General features: G+C 30.5%; 2 protein-coding genes across 2 annotated transcripts in view; one reads left to right on the top strand and one right to left on the bottom strand.

Annotated features, from left to right (window-relative positions):
* The window catches only part of LOC145323203 (tyrosine-protein kinase Src42A-like), a 263,675-nt gene that overhangs the window by 47,771 nt on the left and 189,989 nt on the right, over positions 1-25,915 (top strand). Inside the window, exon 3 of the mRNA XM_080165652.1 lies at positions 7,547-7,621. Coding sequence (XP_080021778.1) covers positions 7,547-7,621 — 75 coding nt within the window. The remainder of the gene's footprint in view (positions 1-7,546; positions 7,622-25,915) is intronic.
* Positions 19,917-22,552, bottom strand: LOC145323204 (pancreatic secretory granule membrane major glycoprotein GP2-like). Its single transcript, XM_080165655.1, has 6 exons — positions 22,455-22,552; positions 22,061-22,115; positions 21,846-21,914; positions 21,464-21,509; positions 21,201-21,302; positions 19,917-20,074 (listed from the first exon to the last, which is right to left on the bottom strand). The coding sequence occupies exons 1-6, from the start codon at positions 22,513-22,515 to the stop codon at positions 19,931-19,933; spliced, it is 477 nt and encodes a 158-aa protein (XP_080021781.1). The 5' UTR covers positions 22,516-22,552; the 3' UTR covers positions 19,917-19,930.

The raw sequence follows: 25,915 nt of genomic DNA, 5'->3' as shown, positions 1-25,915 counted from the left end.
CTGGTGACTAAAAAGTGACTAACTCGATATCATTGTTTTTATTTTATTATATTTTCTCGTATTCATTCGAATCCGGTGGATAGGAACCGGTTCTCATCCATACGAAAAAAACTATGTCTAGCATCGTATTATATCCAGCTTTCTACAAATATAAAAATGTACAATCATAAGATTAAAACCAGTTTTTTAGCCGGTGCCTTCGGCACCTCGGGGCTAAAAAAACTAGTTTAAATCTTATACTTGTACATTCTATATCCGCGGAAAGCCGTTTATAATACGATGCGAGAAATAACCATTTTTCTCTTATAAATTGATAAGTTAAGAACATGGATATTTAAGAACAGACATTCATATTATTCCTTTCTAAATTATACTTTTCTGTATTTATTATTTATAATTAATAATGTAAATATGAGAAAATTTTGATTTCCCAATGAAAATTTTATCACCATGTAATTCTCAATATTTAGCAGTATTTTGATGTTTGGATGTTATTTTGGTTATTATAAGATCTCATTAATGGTTGGTCAGAAAATTAAACTAATATGATTTAATATATGAGTTAGATACCTGTGATCTAAATTGAGAAGACAATGGCAGATAAATTGATGTACATTCCCAATGATGATTATCAAAATTATCCAATCTGTAGATTACAATTAGTTGTTGGAACGTTTGGACACTCAACTTAATAAACCAACCAATCAAAATCAAAATTAAAGTCATCAATGTTGTGAAGCATACAAATAAGAAAACTTTGGGAACTAGTGTAATAAACAACCCAATGTCCTACCTGGTGAGTATAGCTTTAAATTCATAGAAAATAATATTTGCTTCAAAATACAATTTGAAATCAATAATCTACTTTAATCACATCATATTGAATTTGTCATGCACCTTAGATGTGGACTGTCAAAACTTTTATAAAACATTTACAACATCCAAAGGATGACAACATCCATAAAGCGCAGCCTGGCAAATCGGACAGTAGGTCAAACGAACATTAAACAATATTACAATATAAAATAAACGATATTAACTTGAATGTAAATGTGCATGTCACAAATTGCAGAAACATTGGACATTCTAGCATTTTAAAGCTAATTATAGGCATATTTGCTAGTAAATCTATACATCTCGTCGTAGGATTCTCCATTTCAAAAATTTCTACGATTTTACGATTAAAATTGTAAAGAATATCCATAACAACCTTATGTGTGGAAGCAACATTTTCAACAGATATGTATTTTATTGATTTAAGATGGTTGTACGAGGGATGAGATGCATTGGTTTTTCTTCTCAGGGATTTTAGGATATGTAAATGGACAAATATTTTTTGTTTGTTTAAAGGTTCCCGTATTTTTGTCAGTCCATTGATGACCCCAACCATATACGTCCCAGGGTAAAGGTGGTAAAGGGGTGTTTACTACCACCTCAAATTTTGCTACTATTCATTTTTGAAAACTAAATCAGATTACCACTCCCCTCAAACCTTATTCTAATAAAAATAAAAAGCTTAGACGTCCCTGACCTCCATCCCCCTTATGTAATCATGAATAATGGATTAAAATCTAGGTGTGAGATGCTTTGTTTTATTAGGTCAGGTTAGGTAATAATTAGTTGGTTGAAAACAGGGCTAAAAATAGTTACAGAAATTTGGGTTGGTTAGTTCTTGTTTATAAACTTTCCGCTGCCTACTTAAAGGTTTCTAGGAGCAACCCCCCCCCCCCCCTCCCTAACTATCTACTACTCTAAATCTAGAACTAAATAAATTAGCTAGATACTGCACATAATACACTGGTCTGTTGGTCCCTGAGTTTATTGGTTGTCTAACCTTATCACGAGGCAGGATGAGTGCGTGTGAATTGGAACGTGGTATTAAACCAGCAAAACACAATTTTGATTTTAAATTTCTTTTGTGATTATAAAGCTAAACTTTTATGATTTTAAGTATATTAAGAATAGCATCTTACTACAGACATCGTGGAAAATTGTCTGTAATACGACGCTATACATGATTTTTCAGTATGGTATTGTATCTGTGTCGAAGCCTTACTGGAAAAATTCCTATACTTTATGTGTCCAGTAGTATCTCAAAAACAGCTGGACTCAATAGAGATTTTGACTCATTAACTAACCCAACCTGAAAATAATTTTCAAGCAGTTTAATTTTTGTTGTTTTGACCCCACACCATAGCTATGAATGTTGTGGTTTCATCTTTTTTTAACCTTCAACATGGAAGTGATTGCTTTATAATATACCAATCTTTTTATATTAAGTAGAATAGTAATTTTTATATATATTAATTTACTTAGAGATCCTTATATGTACTTTTTATTATGACTATTTAGGTCCAAACACTAAGAAGCAATGGCTACACACACACACACACACACACACACACACACACACAAATCCTTATATAAAAGTAATAGGGTGTCTAATTTCTATGTATGTTTGTATGTCTGTATTGAAGGAACTTGTTAACCGCTGAACCGATATGGTTCGGCTATACAATAGGTTCTCATAGGTCTTGGTAAGGTTCATAACTATTTTGGGGAAGGTACGACCACTCTCCCAAAAAGAATTAACCCTGAGAAAAAAATTATCCTTCCCGTCCCCCAATTAAAAAAATTAAATTGAGAATGGGAGAGCAATTGGACTTCCTCAAATTACCCCTAGAGGCCTCTAGGGGCTTAGTCACTTGATATATATAGAAAAACTTCTCTTTTAACAACAATTTTATGTAATTGCATTCTACGTAATGCGGTGAGATAAACGAAGGAATTGCTTTTAAAATATAAAGAAATTAGTAAATTGAATTAGGCGGAGAGGCCTTTGAATATTTTCAATTCAATTTGCCTAGAAATTCAACAGAAAATGTTTTGGATTTCAATGTAATTGAAAAGTTTTCAAGTTCAAATCAATTCAATTTTACATGGAGGCAGCTGAAATGTTTATGATTAAATAGAAGTTAGGTCTTATCTAAATAATTAGTCTTTTAGAAAGATGAAGCTGGTAAAAGTGTCATCTAAAAAAATGAACAAATTAAAAACTTATTGCCGAAGTATCTAGTTTGACGTCATATTTCCTTCTAACATGACGTCAATCGGAAAAAGTTTGGCCAAACGGTGTAACATTTCTAGGAGACACTTTTACCAGCTTGTTTTGAATACATTTTTTACCTTACTAAACAATGAAATAAGATATCCCCCATCCATAGCAGATCATTACAACTCAAGGATTTATGTTTTATTTATTTTTATATGAAGCATAATTAAGTTATCGATATGATGCCTATTAATTAGTATAAAAAAGCATTAATTAATCATTAACTTTCTTGGTTTTGCACATACAATTATAAAAATAGTCCATTCCCTGAGTTTAAAAAGTTACGAACTAATTTTCTAATAAATATCTTTTCGCATTAAGACCATATTCATTACTGTTTGAAGATTTGCATTTATGATTAACTTATTGTTTGCAAAACTATGACATAAGTCCAGATTCTCTAAACATCCATGTTTTTATCAGGTTGACACTTATTTTTTTCTCTTAACAAAAAACATAAAAGTTTATAAATTTTCTATGTATTCACATTTAATGAATTAATTCCAATGGCACCTAGGATAAATTGTGTAATTTTCTCAAGAGACTCGGAAAAATAATTCATTTACACAAAAAAAACCGCTTGAAACAAGAATATTCTAAACCTAATGCGAATATCTCATTCAGGTGCTTTTATTGTGCAATGTGATTGTGCATATTTCATTTGCTCAAATATTTCCTGTAATAATTAATATGCCATAAGACTTTTAATGCATAGTTTTCTTAATTTAAATATTGTTAACTTTCTCCGTTGCTGTTGGTGATTATCGCCCTTGTTTGTTTATGCCTGTCCTTGGTTGTGTGTGTGTAGAATGTTGCTGATTCAGGGACTTGGGGGATAGGAAAATGGACAATAATTAAATATTTCTTCTTTTTCTTGAGTTCGAAAATCTAAGGCTATGAATTAGGGGAAGTAAGTAGGGATCTAAAGGCATGAGACAATGGACGATAAATTGATATATAGCCCCAATGATGATACACAAAATTACTTAGTCCCTAAATTGCTATTAAAGGTTAAAAAATTAGGACAGTTAACTTTATGAACCTACCAATGAATATTCGTTTGGAGTCCCCAAATTCCTTAAGCCAACGAAAAAAAAAACTATAGAAGACTATTGTATAAACAGCCCAATGTTCTCTCCCTTCCTGGTTGTTGAATAGTTTGAAATAAATTGCAATATGTTTGAAGAATATTGTGTGTAGTTGGGAGAACCTTTAGAAAGGATTAGTTATGCAAATCAAATTTTGCACTATCCCCTTATTTGATCAGTGGACCATTAAGACCCTTTTTTTATATCTTTTTTTCTTTTGTTAACTATAGTGTTTTTCTAGATAGTTGAGTTGGGAGGGGACTTTGGACTGTTTATTACACTAGTCCACAAAGTTTTGTAATAACTTTTTCTAATTCGTTGGCTTAACAGTTTTGAGGACTTGTTATTGAATTTTAATTGGTTGATTCATTAATTTGAGAGTCTAAACGTTTCAACCACGAATTGGAATCTACAGAAGAGTTGATTTTGTGTTTCATCATTTGGGATGTACATCAATTTATCGGCCTCAATTAGTAGGATGTTACCCAGAATATTTTGAGAGTAGTTAGCAACAACTTTCTCTTTCATTCTACAACATTCAAAATTTTCATATTCTACAATGTACAAGTTAAACTTTTAACATCAGTTTTTTGACAGAAGAGTGAATGTAGAATATAAGGGGATATCATGAAATGGGAAAAATTGTCGTCAATTTAGGTTGCCAACATTGACATCATTTATTGGTCAGTTTGCTCATCCAGAAGGAGGGGATGCGATGGGGGTAAAGTGGGAGATGGGGGGTGGGGGTATCGTTATTTTAGCCCGCTACAAGTTTCACTGAAATTGAAAATGTGGTGTTAAGATCTAAGTAATAATATATCCATTGATATAAGATACAGAATTTTTTTTTTGTGTTAGTCTTCTACTTTATATGTTGACAAGAGGATAAGCCCATAGCAAAAAGATCTGTATTCAAAGGGGTTAGACGGCCTATAGACATAGACTAAAACCATCTCTGGACCTATCGGATGCTCCTCTAAAATAGAAAACATTTTCGTGTTTATGGTTTTCGATATCTTATTTCCCAGACCAAAATAAACCTATAGTATACTAGCGGTTTCGCCCCTAGCCTTTAGTGGCTTTGCTCCAAAAGGTATAAATACATCTTTTATTACCTTCCCAGCTGAAAAAAATGCGAATGGGTCGCAAATTTTCGCGAATAAATGACGAATTCGCAAAAAAAAATTTTTTAAGAATTAGGAATGGGTTGGGGGAGGGGGGGGTTGTGGGTGTCCCACTCCCCAAGAAGAAAGCCTAAAACCACAATAGGACCAGTAGGTATATTCCCTGAAGAGTAGAATCCGATCGGTTCAGTAGTTATCGAGATTTTAAGGGACAGACAGACTGACGGACAGATATCATTCTACTTTGTATTATAGATTATTGATTTATGTTCGAAATTCTATTTAGACAAGCCAAGAAAAATTCGTAAAAAGGTACTTTAAAAGTTTTACAATAAGTTTTCTTTTAAATAATTAAACTAAATAGATATCCTTTAAATGATTTATATCTACTTAAAGTAAATAATTAAAATCCCTATAAATATAAAATGTATCTATTATTAATACTTAATTACATATAAAAAGTATATTGCATGGTTATTTAAAATATTTATGTTGCTAATTCATAGGAAATAGATTTTTGTTGCAAATAGCTCGTTGACATTTCATATTTTTAAAATGGAAATTCATTTATATTTTTGCTTGTTTTGTATAAAACAATGGAAGGATTATCCAGTACTATAAAATAGTAAGGCTTTTTGTCTGAAGCTCAAGATCTCGGAAATTGATCAATTGATGTCTGAAATGGCGGTTTAATGCTATTTTTCTGATCTCCCCAGCCCTCCCCTAAAGGAAAGTGGCGAAAAAACTACTTAAGTATATTGTTTTTAATTTTTAAGCGTTTTAAAATTTTAAAATTCATCAAGAAACAAGGAAGTTTTGGGTTTTAATACGAACATTGCTTGTAGAGAAGTTGCACTATTAAAGCCAATAATGATAACCAATAAAAATAACCAATAAAAATATAGTGAACTTTTACATCAATAAACTAAAATAAGAATTTATTTCCTGAAAAATTTGCATGTTCGGCCATTAGTGGTACATAAAGGCATGTTTAACAAGTCCACAATTACGGATATACAAAAATCAGTGCCTTTTTATTTATACACATATGTGGTTTTGCCAAAATTTTAAGTTCAATGTTAATCCGTATTATTAGTTAAAACTTTGCTGTTGTAACAATATAATAAACAAAGTTAATATTTTGATCTGTCTAATACTATAGCTCGAGATCGCTTAGGAAAGGTTTTTGGAAGAGGGTACCTCAACTCTCCCAAGACAGTTTAAAATGTCTTGACATTTAGTTTTTGCTTATAATAGCGAGGCTTCTATACATAAAGTCTGTTTCTTTTGACTTAGTCCTAAAATAGAGTTTATGCTGCTGCTATATGAGATAGAGTATCTATTAAAAGTGTAGATTATTTCAATCGGTTTACTGGACTTATATTTATATTGAATAGGTATATTTATAAGCTAGGCTTTAGGCCTCTTTTTGGACTTTCTGATCTTGCTGCGCTTCTTATTGTTATCTTTGTTCTTTGTCTAATGTGTGTGTGTGTATGTGTGTGTGTGTGTATGTCTGTGTGTGTGTGTGTGTATGTCTGTGTGTATGTCTGTGTACACGTGTGTGTAAATAAAGTTAATTTCCTTTTGGTTAATTTAAAAACCAAGAATTGTGTACTTAGTCTTATTTTAAATCTTATTTAATTATATTCAGATACATTTAAACTGCAAAGCATTGTTGGCAAATGTTTTTTTCTTTGTTTTTTTTGTATTATATAAGATGATTTTTATACAACTGATTAGCTTTTGCTTTTCTTATCTTCTCTAAAAGATTTTTAAAAACATGTTTTACATTGAAATTTTAGTTGCATATCGATTAAAACATCTGAGGACCAGATCTTTAAAGTAAGTTCAAAAGCAATAACATCAAAAATATCACAGATAACCAACTCTTTGATTGCACACCTTTTTCTGGAAGTCCTTAATGTGTATAGTAATTTTGGCTGTTATAAGCCATGGCATTTCCCAAACTCTTCCTATTAATGTTGCGCATCTGACTTAGCAACAGTAGGTACAAATTTCAACGTCTTTAGTTATGACGCTGTTTTGGTCAAGATTCGAACCTATTGCCTCCCCATGGCGAGCGGATTCGCGACATGTTATGCTGCAGTCTTTGGTTAGTTAAGTTCCTAGCTAATACATAATAACTTACATTTTCGTTGTACAAAAACATAAAATATGCTTTATTCTTAAAAAGTCTTATAATTACTTTTCTATTTCAGGTCCAAGACGACAAAATTGGAGGGCTATATTCCTTCCAATTACGTGGCAAAACTCAAGTCAATAGAAGCTGAACCGTGAGTACAATTTCATTCTTGTTTTTTTATGAATTTTATCAAAACCATCGATTTATATATTATACATCGTAATTATGTAGTAAATTATATTTCTATTCTATGTACTTACTTATTTTATTAAGGTAAAAAAATTAACAAATAAACAGGAATTTGTTTTGAATTAATGTGAAGTAACTGTTACACAGTGAAATCTAGTGATAAAAAAGTCAAGTGAACCCAACATCATAATGTGTATTTGCTGAAATATTACCACACCTGTTAAGACAAGTGAAAAAAGTTATAGCTGTAAAAAACCCACACCCAAGGATGTAGAAATCAGAGATATATTTCTGGTAGCACTCAATCTTGCTAAACTACAAGATTTATTTTCATTATTTGTTCAGCTAATTATGTATGCACAATGAGTTTTAGACGTTATGGAAATTATTAGTAGGGTTTAAAATATATCAAAAGTCTGTTTGTTACTAAAGTAATACTTCAAAACAAGGGAATTAAAAGCAAACTGACGGAAAGGATGAAATTAGAATAGTTTTTCTTACGCTAAAATATCCCTTTCTGATTTTAATTGCTGTACAATTATTGGAATACAATCTTAGCGAGACTGCAATGGGTGGAGACTTGGTATTTGCTATCAGAATCAGGGACACTTACCCACACATACATCCCAGGGTTGGAGGGATTGGGGACAATGAATAATTAAATAATTTTCTACCCTACATATGCAATAAGATATTTCGGGTATAGTCCTTTTCGTAACATCGCACCTTATGGGGCGATTCTTCGTATTTTTCACAGTAGCTTTTCTCCTATTTCTAGCCCCTGCGGGGGGCTCTAACCCTGCGGGGCCAATTACCTAACCCTGTGGGGCAATCACCTAACCCAATATAACCTAACCTTACCTAAAATAACCTATAAAAAGCCATTTTAAAAATATGACGAATAGCCCCTTATGGGGTGATGTTACGAAAGGGACTATTCCCGATATTTCTGCCTTTACTAATGAAGAAAAGAAGATCAAATTACTTGTCATTGTCCATCCCATCCCTGCATCCAAGTATTACTAATACACAACAATCCTACATTTACAATAGAAGACATCGATTTCAGAAGGTTCTAATCTTTTGAAGACTAAGCCATCAATGGATAAAAAGGATCCCTACATTTAAGGAAAGAGCAAGAAAATTGAAAATTTACTAAGATATTTAGAACTTTTTGGTATCCTAACCCACAATCTTAGAAAATCTTAGATATTTCAGATTCAAAATTGCTTTAAAAAATAGATACAGTAAAATGAAAAAATCTATATTTATTACTAAATAGTTTTTTCTTTTGATGCCGTATTCCTTGTTTGACCCTAATTTGATCTTCTTTGTTAATTAATATTAAAATCGACTGTGTCTAAATGTTATTCACATGCAGTGTACGCACATACACATACATTCATTTAATCTCAACACCAAGGCATTAGGCAATTAGATAGGCATACATACAAAACTAAAAATAACAATTTTGTTTAAGTGAAACCATATTCATATTAGGTATACCTATTTAAAAGGTTGATGATTTTTAAGCCGTAGTCTGTTTTGAAATACACATATGTTATACATATGTTATACAAAGAGACCTTTATCTATTTTGGATGAGGGTATACCTAATAACCTATAAGGACTTTTTTGTGTTTCAAAATTATATAAAAATTTGCCTTTCTTTTTATAATCCATTGGCTTAGACATAACTTTAACTTTTTAGTATTTTAACAGGGTATAGATTTTCTACTAGTGTTTTTTTTTGGAATAAATATCTATAGATAAAGGGTCAAACAGCTATCTTTGGCATGATTAGTTTTATAATTTAAACAATTTTACTGTAATGTAAAAACATAATCAAGCAGCACTAATTAAGTTTACTCCTAGCAATTTTTCTTTTTCAATTGAATTCGATAAAGATAACCCCTTATCATTTAAAGTTAATTTTAGATATAAATCTTAAAGAATTCCTCTATGTTTATGCTAAAAATGAAATTATGAAATATGTAGCTATGAGATACTTTACTTTGTCTTTAATAGGCAAAAAATTAGAGTAAAAATAGTTTTTTTATGGATAAAATATACATACTTAAACAGTATAAAAGTTATGAAAAAAATAAAAAGTTATTTGGCTAAAATTTCTAGTTAATCTATAAATATTTAATAATAATATTCTCTAAAAATAAACTCACAGCATTAGCTCGATACTTTAAGAGATGTTTTTACACATAAATCTTTAGTAATCATTCACTTTAAGGATTAAACTAGGAAATAATCTAGCTTGGTGAACTACGGTTTAATCTTTTGTAAACATTCAGTTTAAGGAATGAACTAAGAAAGAATGCTTAGCTTAATAAATCTTTACTAATCAATAAGTTTAAGGATTGGACTAGGAAAGGATACCTAGCTTGTAAAATACACATATATCTTTACAAAAAAAATAGTTTTAGGATTCAACTAAGAAATAAAAGAACAAACATTAAGTTTAAGGATTGAACTAAGGGTACCTAACTTGGTGAACTACACATTAACGTTTAGTAAACATTCAGTTTAAGGATTGAACTAAGGGTACCTAACTTGGTGAACTACACATTAACGTTTAGTAATCATGCAGTTTAAGGATTGAACTAAGGGTACCTAACTTAGTGAACTACACATTAACGTTTAGTAAACATTCAGTTTAAGGATTGAACTAAGGGTACCTAACTTGGTGAACTACACATTAACGTTTAGTAATCATTCAGTTTAAGGATTGAACTAAGGGTACCTAACTTAGTGAACTACACATTAACGTTTAGTAAACATTCAGTTTTAGGATTGAACTAAGAAAGGATGCCTAGCTTGGTAAACTACACATAAATCTTTGATAAGGATAGGGCCAATATTTATTATTCTATCACAAAGATTTATCCACTTTTTTCGTACTATTTGTACAAAACACAAAGACTATGGGTCATTGTCAAAGTAGGGTAGGTTAAAACGGCTGCATCTGTCTTTGTTTATTGATAAATTTTAAAAGTTATAATACAAAGATCATTTTTATTTATTTAGAGATTTTTTTCTATTTTCAAATAGTTGTCAGTATTTATTGATACACTAATCAAGACTAAAATTTCCCATTAGGAAAGTACATACAAAATGGTGTACATACCTTGAAGATAACTTTTGCAGTTAATTTTCCGATCACTAGACCGCCTCGCAAAGTTAGATAATAAACTTTTATTTTCATTTTTTTATATGAAATACACTTTCTACAACAGAAAGTTGCCTAAAAAGGTTTTAATTTTTCTTATGTAAGAAATTACAAAATTAGATACTCAGTTAGGTGACGAGTCTTTTTACTTGGTACGTAAAAATTTAAATCGCTACGTATATGATTATCCTTGTTTTATTATTTACTTTAAAGGTTAATTAAAGTTTAACGAAAGATAATATTTAAATTAATGACGATCAACTTTTTTGTAAATAAAACCGCCAACAAAGAATTTGAAGAATTTCTAACTGTCACTTTGAATATAGAAAAAGTCTAAAAGGTTTGGAATTCTAATTTTATAAGAAAGTTTAAAAATGCACGAATATAGATCTAATAATATTTCACTGGCGACAAAGTTCGAAGCAAAATATTTTTCTTGAGATATTTCTATTTTATGACTTTTTACTTGAATAAATGTAATTCATTAAAGTATTAACTATTCATATAACAGTAAAAACTTTATTTACACAAGTAAAACTTTTTATAAGTACAAATTGATTAAACTTTTAACAAATATTAACTTTAGGATTATACTTTTTTATAATAAAAGGTTTAGTGATTTTTTAAAATATAAATTTTTTTTGTTATATTAGGAAATTCCGTTCTTCTGATTGGTTCCATTAGCGTTCATAATTATGCAAACATTTAAAACATATTTTTAAAATTAACTCATAAATCCTATAACATTGGATTAGTTTTAGCTACTATTCTTGTAGCAAAACAATTCTACAATTTAACCATATGAATTATACTGTTGGTTTATTGGTTGTTTGAAATATTGTTTTTTCTTCAAAATAAATTATTCCTCTTTAAACGATATGTTATTACCAGATTTAAATGTACTTTTTAAAAAAGGGATAACCGCAGCTGGTTAAAATAATGATACCCCATTCACCCCTTTTACACCATCTCCTCCCCTCCTACTGTATGAACGAACTGACCAATAAATGAGGTCCATATTAGCAAACTAAATTGACTAGAAATTTACCCTGTCAATATATTCACGTATTCTATATCTATTTTTCTGTCCCTTTGTCTTTTTACATGGCAAAATTCCCTTTCCAACATGGAATATGTTTTTGAACAAATTGATTGACTTTTAATGCTTCGCATTTAATTCATGATCTTATCCTTGTTTAAATACGTGCGTATGACACTAAATTACGAACAATTGCACGGGTCATTTCATTTTGTTCCGTGCGTGGAGGATTATTCACTAATTTTGCTAAATGGGTAAATTATGCCAAATGTTACGCATCTGAAATAAAAAGCATGTATTTTTTTCTTCCCAATAGTTAATGTTGTGTTATTAATAGTTTATTTTCCTTAAAAAATAGATTTCCTTTTCAGTTCAGTTCAGTCGCGTCTCTCTTTTGGACTGTGGAGTCCAGAGAATACGGCCACCCTGCTCCTCCATGAATTCCTTTTTGTGGCAAGTGCTTCAGCTTCTCCCCATGTTAATTCCAAATTAAAGAGGTCCTTTTCAGTGCTCCGCCTCCAGGTCATTTTTGGTTGTCCCCGTTTCCTTTTAATAAAATAGTAATAAACTGAGAACCAAATAAATAAGCAAATTCAAGAACCTAGTAAAAGTGTCTGACTCTGATTATGACGTAAAAAAATTAGCCAATGAGAGGCCACTATGAATTTTACCAGTCTATACTGGCCTCTCATTGGCCAATTTTTTTTACGTCATAATCAGAGTCAGACACTTTTACTAGGTTCCAAATTCAAAATTTCTAACCAGTGCAGCGGCTACGCTTTAATTTTTAAATGGTTATGCTGTACAACATATAAATCTTTTGGTTTAATTATTTACCAATGTTAATTGAAGTTAAGAACTAAAAAATATTACATCCCGTAGTTTTTCCTGAAAAATGTAGGGAATAAAGTTTTTCTATAGATTTCAAATCCCTCCCTAGATAATGATGTGTGACACGTGAGCAATGCAATTTTACAATTTTTTACAGAGATTACAAATAAAACTTTTTCCAGGATTGTCTCGAAACCGATTGATATCCGCTGGAATAGAAGCGGTTCTCGGCCGTATTGAAAAAAATATGTATAGTATCGTATATCATGTAATTTTCTACAAATATTAAAATGAAAATAAAAAAAATAATACCAGTTTTGTCAGTCTGGGCCTTCGGCTCCTCAGGGTTAACAAAATTGATTTTAATCTTATGAATTTTTCGTTTTAATGTCCGCGGAAAGCTGTCTATAATACGATGCGATAAATCACTATTTTTGCACTTTTTTATTTCTTTCCCTTATTATATAACTTTTGTAATAATGTTTATTGCGATGCAGATTTCACACGCAATGCGTGTTCCAAAAAACTTTGCTTGCTCTACTTTCTTTACACACCCCTTACGATAATTTACACCCCTTTTGACGTCCGTTTTACACCCTCCTACAACCCTCTCGATTTTGGTTAAAGAGGAGTGTCCAAAATCACTTAAGGGGATGTCCTAATTTTCTCACCGCCCCTGACATTAACCTGTGCACGTAACTATAGTGTATTATATGTATAAGAATCTTATTTTCTTAATCTTCCGAGAAGCTTGGACAGTGTAATCAATTGATCTTCCCCTAATTCTAACATGAGAAAATCTGCTTTAATAGATCTTTTTATTATAGTGGGAACAAAGGGATAAATATTTGAACACCAGTACTGTATATACTTTCTTTCCGTACATACAAATCAAGGATCTTAAGGGATAAGACAGTCGGCGATAAATTGATTTAAACCAATCAAAAGCATTACTTCTATTGTTTTCAATTATTTGTGGAAAAGTTTGGATGCTGAAGTATTGTTCAAATTTATTAAGATTTAATAGAAATTTACAAAGTTTATAAACCTGCGATTAAGAAAACGTGTGTATAAAGCTTTGGGTACAAGTATAACTAAGAGTCCAATGTCCCCTCACTCCCTGCTTCTAATATATAAATAGGACAGGTCTAGAGTTATGTAAAATATATATTTCAAACTTTTACCTAATCTAGGACATTGCAAGTTAAACAGACAACAAGAATTTATTTCAAAGTTTGTACTGTATTATCAATGTACTTTACTATAGTAGCATTGTGTTATAACATATATCTAATGGTTTATAGTCAAGTCTTATAAATGTAAGTATGTATAATGTATATCCTAAAACAGAATTATGTTTTTAAGCAATCTTGCAACAATTTTTTAATAATATGTATTGATATTTCTTTGTATGAAATGGTTTTTGTCTGAAGAACTGATTGAGTTTTCCTTTTTAGGGAAGCTAAAAATTAGTCCCTGGATGGTTTTAGACGAATTCAGTTTTAGATTTTAGCAATTTTCAATAAACCTTCCTCCTTAGAATAGAGAGCTTTTGGTGCCAGAGTGCATTTAATGTGTAACAAATTTTGGAAATGAGTGTTGATATCCGTCCAAACCTATTGCATTCCATTGCACTCCAGCCTTTCATTTCCCTTCCATTCAGATTCCACCACCTGCTTAAACTTTTTTTATTTAACTATTAACTTTTTAACCCTCTTTACCATCTGGTTTATTTAAAATCATTCATTAAACTGCTTGTTTTTTTTTGGAAACACATAAATGTAACCCTGTTAAAAATTGTGTGTTTGTTATTACATTGATAAAAGATGTAGATAGTCATGACATTAGAATATCAATATGTCGATATTATGTCACACATTACCTCTTTTGTAATGTCATATAGCCTTTGTAATTTACTACATCGATATTATTTCAGCTATAACAAATTTTATACAATTGCGGTATAATGAACAGACATAAACAAACAGGCCAATTATATTTTTGATTTAAAACTTAAGATTTTGGAGTTTAAATTCAAGATTTAATTTTTTCACCTATTTTCAGTTTACTTGTGCTATCTTAGCAATGGGATCAAGTGTACTTGGAAATTTAACTTTGCAGTCATAGTCTCTCCACTCGATCAAGTTGTAAATCAATTTTAAACAATACAAAATATTTAATGAAATCCAAATACATATAACAAAAAATTTTGATTCAAACCTTTAAAGTAATCAACATTTGTATATATTTATTCTTTTTGTTTTTACCAATAAATTTGGTTTTATTCAACAGAGTACATTTTTTGCTTTGAATAATCGAAAACATTTTTATTTTGTCCTGCAACTTTTTTTCTTTTTCTTGCATCAAGATTACTATAGTTTCTAAGTTCTTTCTCTGAACATATCCACTTAACTTTGAAAGACAAGGAGAATAGACACACAGGGAAGTTTATTCGGAAAAAATAAATAAAGGACCAGTATTGTGAATTAATGCATCGTTATTTTAACATCAGATAGACTTTAAGTCATGTATGCAATTGTTAGAAAAAGGGCTGCACTGAATGGGTGATATAGGATTCTAGTAGCAATTGTATATACTATTTACATTTTTTCTATCTATATGTCTGTCTCCAATAATTATTTCTCTAACCGCTGGACCGATATGGTTTTTTTTGTTACATAGGTCTCAGCCAAATGTTTTCTCATCTTATCTTCATAAGATTAAAATTTAGGATGGTTTGTCGAACACCTCCCCCCCCCGGGCCCTTATCTTTAGTGGACCTACGGGCCTCTAATTATAAATTTATCGAAGACTAATTATCTAATTGTCACTTTGACTTTTAAAAATAGAAAATATTATTATGTTTGTTACTTTCCGTGAACAGTTGTAAAGTTCTCTTTCTCTATAACTTTGTTGTATTATATAAAAAGTTTGTAAAAAGTGTGTGCAATAAATTTGTGTTAGCTTATTCTTTGTCAGCCTTTGCACCATGTAGTACTTGGAATCAGTTTTAGAAGCGGTGCAACTCTTTGCACGTGTTAGTATGTTAGTTTGTAATTTGTTATTGACGTACTTGAATATGTGGAAAGTCATATGTGCAACTATCTCCGACTGGTGATTTATATTATCTATCATGCTTTTTAACCACAAACGTCTGGTGGGAGGGGGGGGGGGTAACTGGGTGTTAACCCCCCTCCCACCCCTCATAAAAACATTATCCCCAAGCTACAAGCACCACCAAAAACTTTGTAGATGCCATAGGCACCTCTAAAAAAATTGGTTAGTAAACTTTTATGTAAGGCTATATTATCAACTTACTATTTTTTGGCGAAGATAAGAGCTTCAAAAAAGTTGATTCGGAGTTCTTTTTTATTAAATTTCCTGTTAAAAGTACAAAAAGAGAAAAATTTTAGAAAATCAAAATATATTTCTTCGCAAACGAGGGAAAGTTATTCATAAAATTTGCATAACTACCATCTCATAGTTTCCTTCTTTTCAGTTTCAGTTTCTTCAGGGATTCAAAGGATGATTAATTATATGTTCACTCGTTTTATAGAAATTTGAAATACTTCCTTCATGCTTTTTGTAAATCTAATGTAGCACTTAATATTTATTTTATTTCTTGTCATTGTTTTTTTAAAAATAATAAGTAGGATCATTAGCAAACTAGGATGAACCAAGAATTTTTGCAAGATTTGGCTCATTGATCCAATTGTTTCTTTATTTCTAATATTTTTATTCTTTTGCAAAAATGTGTTTCTATATGTCGTTTTTACCATTAGAAAATGATATAACGAATTCCATTGTTAGTTATCCCCCCTCTGAAAATATCCTAAAGCCATTACAGGTTTTATCAAAGCTTACCTAAAAATTCTAACATAATAAGTAAAGAGATTTGTGAGATCTTATTCTAAAAATTGACAATATTTTAAACTACACTTCATATTTGTATAGATTTTTGAGAGTGTATGATTTTATAAAATGTCGTCTTTGTAGTCTGAAATAAATATCAGTAAATAGTTTACTCTAGTATAGCAATCATTCATGAAATTATAAACCATGTGATTTAAAACATTAAAAATGAGAATAAATTTTTATAATGATTTAATTTTAATTCAATAAAATAAGAATGAAATAAAATAGAAAATAAAGTTTAAATATTAAATGCTGAATCAGTTTTTATAGATTTTAGTTTAAGCTAAAATCTAAATTCTGAAAAAGGTAAATATCTGTCAAATATAACAATGGAAACTATTCATTTTTATTCTCAAAGGAGGAATTTTCTTTTTTATTTAACTTTTTAGTTTAAGTTTTATCACGAAATCCTTTTCTTTAATAGAATGTTTTATTTATTATCTTGACGGAATCTAACTTTTTTGGGAGGGTTGATTTAACCCTCATAAAAATATATTAAAATATGTCCATTGCTAATTTTTAATATTTTTAAAGTCTAAAATTTATAAATAAAATAATTATTTGTAAAAATATTAATAAAATTTAAATATACTTATTTTTCGCGACAAAAAATTAACTTAAGATGTTATTATTGGACTTAGATATTTGAATCTAAATCAGGGAGGAATGGAAAAAACAATTTCAGATTATTTGGTTTCCAACCCTTTACCTTCCATATATCAAAAAGCAATCTCAAGCAGTATATATTACTCATAAAACTATTATTTAAATCTTTCATCATCCCATCCATGTTTCCCTGGAGTTAATTGAAATGAAAAGGGCAAACTAAATCTTCACCAACAGAAGTGACGATGGATAATCAGTAGTCCGAAAATGAAAGCAAGTTTAAAAGTAAAATGGCAGATAACTGCTAAAATTCTGCTTTTAGAAATTGGATTAATATTTAGTTTTATTAATCTTTCATTTGTACATTTTAGAAAATAAAACTTTTTGTAAATGAAAAACCAGATAAAAGAATATATACTATACAAAATCGGAACTGATTTTGCCTGTCATCACAAAAGTGACTTTATCCAATGTAGTCGTACATATAATATTGTTTAAGTTATATGTCAACTTTTTAAAATCTTATATTTTAATGCCAGTTTTAGAATGTCATTACAAGGTGGTTTCTTTTATTGGACATGATATCACTGTGTGAATCAGTGACGTCCAAGCTTTTTATTTTGACGGGAGTATAATGAGTGGTTTTAAATGTTCGAGGGGGAATCTCCTGTATTTTTTTTTAACTTTTGAGGGGGATAAAATAAGTGATTTCAAAGTTTGAGCAGAGTGAAAACCCCTTTACCCTCATCATTTGAAGTCTATGGCGTAAATTTCAGAATATATGCTCATTTGGAAACATTAGATAGACTCATAAATAAGTAGACAAAATGCATCAATCCGCAAAAAATTAAACTAAAACTAATAAATTTTTCTAATAGTTTAGATGTTGGTTTGTGTGGACACTTGTATAAAGACACTCCTTGTTATAAGATCCTGGGATCAATCAATGGATTAGACTTTATCAGGGGGAAAGGTATTGTTATATTCTCCAAAATATTAGTAGATTATTTTTAATTTTTATATATTTTTAACTACCTAATAAGCTCTATTTTGAGTTTCCTGGATCTATGTCTTTAAATTCTTCCAGTAAGAAAACTCTAAAGGTTGTGCTGATAGGAATATGAATTTTAAGAAGGCTTTTTAATAGGCCTAAGCAGTTAATCTTTGTCGTTTAAAGATGAAAGATTAACTTTAAAAAGAAGTATATGAAATTTACCTAACCCCATAGGTTAAAGCAAATATTAATACAAAATCTTTCATATGATAAAAAAGGGTTTTGCTTGTTTTGTGTTTTTGTTTATTTATATTACTTATGACTTTATCCAACGGACTCAGACTTTTTAAATTTCTAATCCCATCACTTGTTGTTATTGTATTTTTATTCAATTTGTAATTGAAACAATTTCTTAGAAATATCAATTTTAACATTGTTGAATAATTAAAGTTATTCACTATGAATAAATGATTTAAAATTCTGATATATGTATCTTATACGATAGGTCAACTTTTAAAATATTCCTATCATATTGGAAACAATATTTTATTTAAACAAATATAAATCAAATGTTATACATATGCTTATGATTTTTATTATCCCATCTGTTCAGAGAGGGAGTGGACATTGGACTGCAAATTGTATTGGTTCCTAAGTTTTATTAACATTATAGCTTATTCGTTGGCTTTTTATTACCAAATCTTGATAGGTTTCCAATAAATTTTGATATCCAATATATAATTTTGATTGTCTTATCCCTTTAGATCCCTGCACATAGCAATCCTATTTAAAAACAAAACAATCAATTTATTTGTATACATTACAAAATATATTTTGGTCTATTATCCATTAAAAGTCAAAAGGTATAGATTTACTTATCTTTCATTGCTTTATCCTGTCCAAGACTGAGTGTACAGTTCCTGCAAATGACAGGTTGCGGCCAACCTATTTTGAATTCTGAAGCCGCTGGCAATTTTTGTGTCCAGATAAAACATTCTCCTCCTTCCAATATAAATTGTATACTAGAGATTACAGGGATATGTTATCAGAAAATAAATTTGTAAAAGTCCTTGTTATTACGACAAAATAGTGCTAAATATTGACATAGATATTGATACACTCTGATTTTATACAGGGAACTAAAAGGATGTATGGACGATATATTGGTGTACATCTCCAATTACAATATACAACATTATTCCATCTATAGATTTTAAGATTAGATAAAATAATTAATGTGTTAGTCATCAAACATTTAGTTAAATTTTTAATATTCTTAATGTAAAATATTTTTATGTATAGATATCCTTATCTATTTATAAATATTATTTGAATTAAAAATCAATAAAATACATTGACATTTAACTTCAAATTTAAATCTCGTTTAATTTTGAAATTATTAAAAAATTATATCTGATTCTTGCAGTTGAATTATATTTTCGCATTTAAAATAATAGTTGCAGGTGAATGCTTTACAGCAAATTGTTTTTATTCAAGGGAATCTTCACGTTGAATTAAGCATATATCATAAAACAAGAGGAAAAATAAGAGATCCCTCTTATTGATGGACGGATGGGCAAAGTTATTTATAAAAAGATGTTAATTTGTCAGAACAGCTCTTTATACAAGAAGTTATAAGAACGGACAAAAATAATAGGTTATATAGAAGCTTCGCTCCAAATAAGAAGATAGTTATTTATTTGATTTATTCAAAGCAATATCTCATGTAGCAGGAGGGGACATCATATAGTTTGTAAAGGTAATATTCTCCACAGTTGACAAGACTGACGTACTGCCAGAAAGCGCAGCTATCTCCATATGAGGTGAAACATACTCTGTCATTAACCACCTAAAAATAAGACGGTAAAGTTTATTTGTAAAGAAATGGACATTGGGCTGTTTGTTATACTAGAGTCACTAAAGTTTCATAATAACGTTTATTATTCGTTGGCTTAACAACTTTGAGGACTTGCATTTTGATTGGTCGGTTAAATAAGTTAAGTGTTCAAACGTTTTAACCACTAATTGCAATCTACAGATGAGTTAATTATGTTATTTATTGTTGAGGATGTTCATTGTTTTATCCCTTTAAATCACTGCAAAACATATTTTGATAAGTTGGATGGGTACATGATAGTTTTTCTAAAATTAAAATATTCCCCCAAACTAAAAGAAATAAGGAGAACTTTTATAACAATGTTGATTTATAATAACTGTATCTTGGGAATTATAAAGAAGAAAATTTGTAATCTTAGCTTCCCCTGGGTTTCATAACTTATACAAAATATCTACTCATAAGATCAACTCACGAGAGGGAGTGGGTAATTGCGATAGAATTATTTTACACAAATTTCTTCCTCTTATTATATGAAAAGCTACTTAAGCATATTGGGTTCAGGACTCTCTTCTAGTTTTACCTGTTGTACTTCTGTAGTATGTGTTCCCTGGAGCCAGCCAGGAGCAACTGTTCAACAGTGGCTCTGCAGTACAGGACTATCTGTCAGTTTTACCTGCTGAGCTTCTGTAGGATGTGTTCTCTGGAGCCAGCCAGGAGCTACTGTTCCGCAGTGGCTCTGCAGTACAGGACTATCTGTCAGTTTTACCTGCTGAGCTTCTGTAGGATGTGTTCTCTGGAGACAGCCAGGAGCTACTGTTCCGCAGTGGCTCTGCAGTACAGGACTATCTGTCAGTTTTACCTGCTGAGCTTCTGTAGGATGTGTTCTCTGGAGACAGCCAGGAGCTACTGTTCCGCAGTGGCTCTGCAGTACAGGACTATCTGTCAGTTTTACCTGCTGAGCTTCTGTAGGATGTGTTCTCTGGAGCCAGCCAGGAGCTACTGTTCCGCAGTGCCTCTCTGGTACATGGCTCTCTGCCAGTTTTACCTGTTGTACTTTTGTAGTATGTGTTCCCTGGAGCCAGCCAGGAGCAACTGTTCCACAGTGGATCTTCAGTACAGGACTATCTGTCAGTTTTACCTGCTGAACTTCTGTAGGGTGTGTTCCCTGTAGCCAGCCAGGAGCAACTGTTCCGCAGTGCCTCTCTGGTACAGGACTCTCTGCCAGTTTTGCTGGGGCACCCTGTAAAGTATTGAATAATAAGAGGAGGGTGTTTAGTTTACTTCTTATGTAGATTTAAATCATTGGTATAAAAGTTTAGAATCAAATAATTAAAATCCAATAAAAGTACCCAAAGTTTTTGAACCTGCAAATAAATTTCTATATTTTAACAATGATTTTACCTGAAATTCAAGTCTGTACCATCCATAACCCTTCCAATCAGGACTGCCAAAATATATTCAAAACTTTCAATTATTATACCCAAAAATTAAAAAAATCCACTAAATGAAACAAAAGTCAAACTTAATTATAATTTGTAGGTATCCTTAAAGAGTAATTAATATGACACCTGCAGGGCTAGCCAGTACCTATATAACCTAATTTTATCTGACCTACAGTAATTAGTAAACAAACGAAAAACTACTCCCTCCCTTCATATGATTTTATTTCTAAAAAGAATGGATGGGTGTCTTTTTGCTCAACAAGGTACTCAAAGGGAAAGCCCCACGTATTTTATCAAATTTACACATAAATATATACCAATATGACGTTTGAACATTCCTGATATCACTAGGGTCAAGAAATTCTATCCAATCACACAGAGAATTTCCTTCCTGGGAGAAATTCATCTTTCTAATATTTTACTTAAATAAAGAATCTATTAAAAATTTAGATGGTGTTTTAATACATATTTCTGCACTATTGCTTCCAATATAATAGTTTTGCTAGTGGTGTTTTACTGAAAATTAGATTAATATAAGATTCTTTATTTGTAAGACCTTGTTTCATCATTCAAAGTAAATATTTCAACTGCACCATCGCATGGACTTTCTGTATTCATGATAATTTTATTTATTTTATTCCAAAAGATTTGAATTAATTAAAAATCAAATAAACGTGATTTTCTCGGCTACTTTTAGTATAAACGGCAGACTTTTTGTAAATATTTCTTTTAACAATATATAAAACTTACTTATTCCGTCGGTCTGTCAGTTATAATACGAAATTTAATATATTAAAACACATAAAATGAGAATGGTTCCGCGACATTTTGTAAAACTTGACAATTAATTTTTTTGGCTTGGCCACTTATGGATGTTGTCATCCATGTTTATGTTTAAAAATAAATCATAGTTTGATTAAAATGTATTTTTCAATTATCATTTCTTCCTGAAACAACGAATCCATTTGCCCAGGTGAAACTTAAAAATAAAATAATAAGTGAAAAAGACATTTTAATTTAAGTCTTGTCTTTTCAAGTTTAAATAAACTGATCACTTTTTGAGAAATAAATTTGTTATCACTTATCTTTTAAAGAATGTCAATTTATAATAATGATTATAATATGCTAATTATGTAATTAAGTTTTGTACATAAAGTTATTAAGAAACATCACAAAACATAAAAACTATATACTAAGTTATGAATCGATATATTATTACTGGGGTGTTTTACAGCATTTTCATGTACACTAATAAATGATGCTCCCAGCCGGGTAAAGTAACGATACTCCTCATCCACCTCTATACCCTTCTCCTCGCCATGCTACTGGATGAACGGACTGGCCAATAAATGAGGGACATATAAGCAAGCTAAATTAACGACAAATTTTCCCCAGTCAGTATATCCACATATATTTTATATCCATTAAGTTGATATACTATTGACGTAATTTAAATTCATGGAGAGGAGTTTCTGTGAATTCACTGTTCCCTAAAGTTCTCGCATTCATTAGCTTAGAGAACATTGGACATTTAAGGTAGTTCAAACTCGCACTATCCAATCTTTTGCACCAATAATTTTGTTATTTGCTTTTTCACCATCGTCCATTGTTTTATCCCTTATGATCTCTCCTTAAAATTATATAAACATTTTTTCAACATACATATACTTTACCCCATGATACCCTCATTTAACTAAGAAGAGCAAAAGAAATTAGCTAAAATAAATCTATTATTGTTCTCTCCTAGTCCCCGAGTTTGAAGAACAAAATTCTGTGTTCATATCAACCAAATATAAAAAGTGTAAGATAAATAATTTGTTGTCAGTTTTCCAATCTGCGAGGCAATAATTCTTGCTTGCCCCAACTAGGCTTTTTACGGGTTCGAATCACGGCCAATATAGCTTTGAAACTAGTCATATAATTTTCCTTTTTCTGCTAGCTATACGCTGTAATCAGAAGGTTCGTGGTCTTTAGTTGGTACATATCTTTACATGCACAAAAAAAATAATACATTGTTTTTCAAACTAAAAATTATGCATTAATGAACATATCTTTTTAAAAATCTTTTAACCATTTTGATACTTGCGGATACGCCCCTAGAGTCTCTTTTTAGGAGGCTGTGGGGAGGTACTCTTCCCAAAAATAGTTACAAACACTTTTGGACCAATCAAAAGCTTCACTGTAAAGGAGAACAAAGATAGACAAACATTTAGACATTGTGCTATTTTTTATAAGGATAAAAATATGTAGTTGTTAAAATTTAGAGAAATATATGAACGTGAACCCAATATAACATTTGCTTACATTATTACTATTGGAAAAACAATAATTTGGGGTAGAAAAAAGTGAAAAATTGTTTTTCTACTTTGTGATATATATCAGCCATATATTTAAAATGTTATGGTATACTTTATTTGACATAAAGACGCAAGTCACTTTGGCTTAAAGATTTTTGAATAAAGCTCCTTCTTGAGTTATTTTCAAATAGCCATATTTTCATTTAAAATTATTTTGTCTCAAATAGCCTTATAAAATGTCATTTGGAAAAAAAAGAAAAAATCAAAATCAATCCGCTGATTGTAGAGGGAAAGACATTTAACTTTGATTTTTAAATAATATTACAATTTTGAGAAATTACCTATGTAATTTTTTTTTCTTTAAAATGGTCAAATTAATTCTAGTTTTTTCATGTCTAAGGAATAGAATGACCCTGCGTATTGATTGTTAAAGCTACATATAATATACAACATTATTCTTTACTTCATTTATCATCAGTGATTCTAAAAGGTTTTTTTTTACACAAATATTGGTAAAATCCTTCAAATTGTCTCATCCCCACCTCCTCTCCCCTTAATTGTCCTAAAAGTATTTTAATCCTTTTTTGATTAAGCTAAGTAAGTTTTTTGACCAAATGTGTTACAGTTTTAATTATGTTATCTATTATGTTATTAAATATGATAATGCTTTTTTGACTAATACAGAGTTTTTGGATCTACTGCAGTTCATGGTAAAATATTGCTGGTAACGAATGCTACCTGGTTACTGGCAATATTACAAGAATCCTGGGTCCAGCAGCACGCATATTTCCCTAAATCCCAGGTTCCTGTTAGCTGGCAATCTGCACATTTTCCAGGTTACCAGCAATGACAGAAGATTACTGGCTTACAGGAGTTTTTACCCCATACCCTTTTTCACAATTTCTTAGGGGGTAAAGCAATGCTTAAAAAGGGACAGTGGCTTCCAATGCTGTGAAACTAGCTGTAATTACTTAATATACATACTTAAAAGAGGTAGGAGAAAGGGGTTGGGGATCTTCACCTACAAATTTAACTGCTTTTATTTTAAATTTCGCTTTCGCGCCAAAATTTGAATGGCATCCATCAAAAGTGCCCAACGACCTAACAATCAATACCGCCTCTTTGTTTTTATAATAAATTAAAAAGATAGTCTTTATTTTAATCGTATTTGCAAATGATATTTTATTATCGTCTAATAATAAAGAGATTTTAATTGGTAGATATTCGATTTAGGAGAAAGTATGTAAGTTCCATCTTGGAAATGAAGGTCGCTAGGAAGTCCATGATAATATATACGTCTCTATTTCTCACCCTTATTTATAAAAACGTAGTTGCAATTTAACAAGTATGACCACATCCATAAAAGCGAAGCTCTAGAGTGTCAGAACTGAATAATCAGAATATAAATGTATAAAGGACGATACAAAATTGTCAGTAATTTCTTGAAAGCTGATTAAATACAAGATAATGTTTAAGGGCATACTTACTTTTTTAGGACTTGATTATAAAGATGTTTCGCTTATAACATTGTACTTAGTTGTCATAGGAATCAGTATCAAAAAAATTAGATTAATCAGATAATAAAAACTTATTGTTTAAAAAGTTAAAAAACTTGTTTAAAATCATGGACGTACGGAGATTTTAGTAATGACGGGGGTACCTAACTACACGCCTAAATCAACGAAAGCCATCCGTTCCGGACAGACGTACACGGACGGACGGACTCATCTAATTATAGAAAAGCTACGCTTTTAAAAATGGGTAATCACGGTTATTACAAAAGGGTAAGCACTTTATTAAAAAGCTAGGGGAAAGTTGAAAGGGCAAACTTAGGGGAAGGCAAACTATCGCAACATATAAATATTGGCAATTCTAAACAACCACTCACAGTCAAATACAGGATAGGAAATAGGAAACATTACCAGCCATGCCGCCACAAAGTTTGTCCGTACATTAAAATACGTCAATAGGAGAAGAAGGAGGGGGGGGGGGGAGTTAGAGAAATTCTTAGCATTTTTATATTATTTTATATAATAGTTTAGATAAAAATTAAAGTTTACAGAACTAATCATTTTATTATCCCCGGAGATCCATGGATATCCTTTAATAAAGAA

Source organism: Acartia tonsa, chromosome 6, assembly GCF_053477335.1.
Source record: "Acartia tonsa isolate MP-2025a chromosome 6, ASM5347733v1, whole genome shotgun sequence".
Taxonomy (NCBI): Eukaryota; Metazoa; Arthropoda; class Copepoda; order Calanoida; family Acartiidae; genus Acartia; species Acartia tonsa.
Note: the sequence above shows the minus strand (reverse complement) of the source record. Positions and strands in the feature narration are given on the sequence as shown.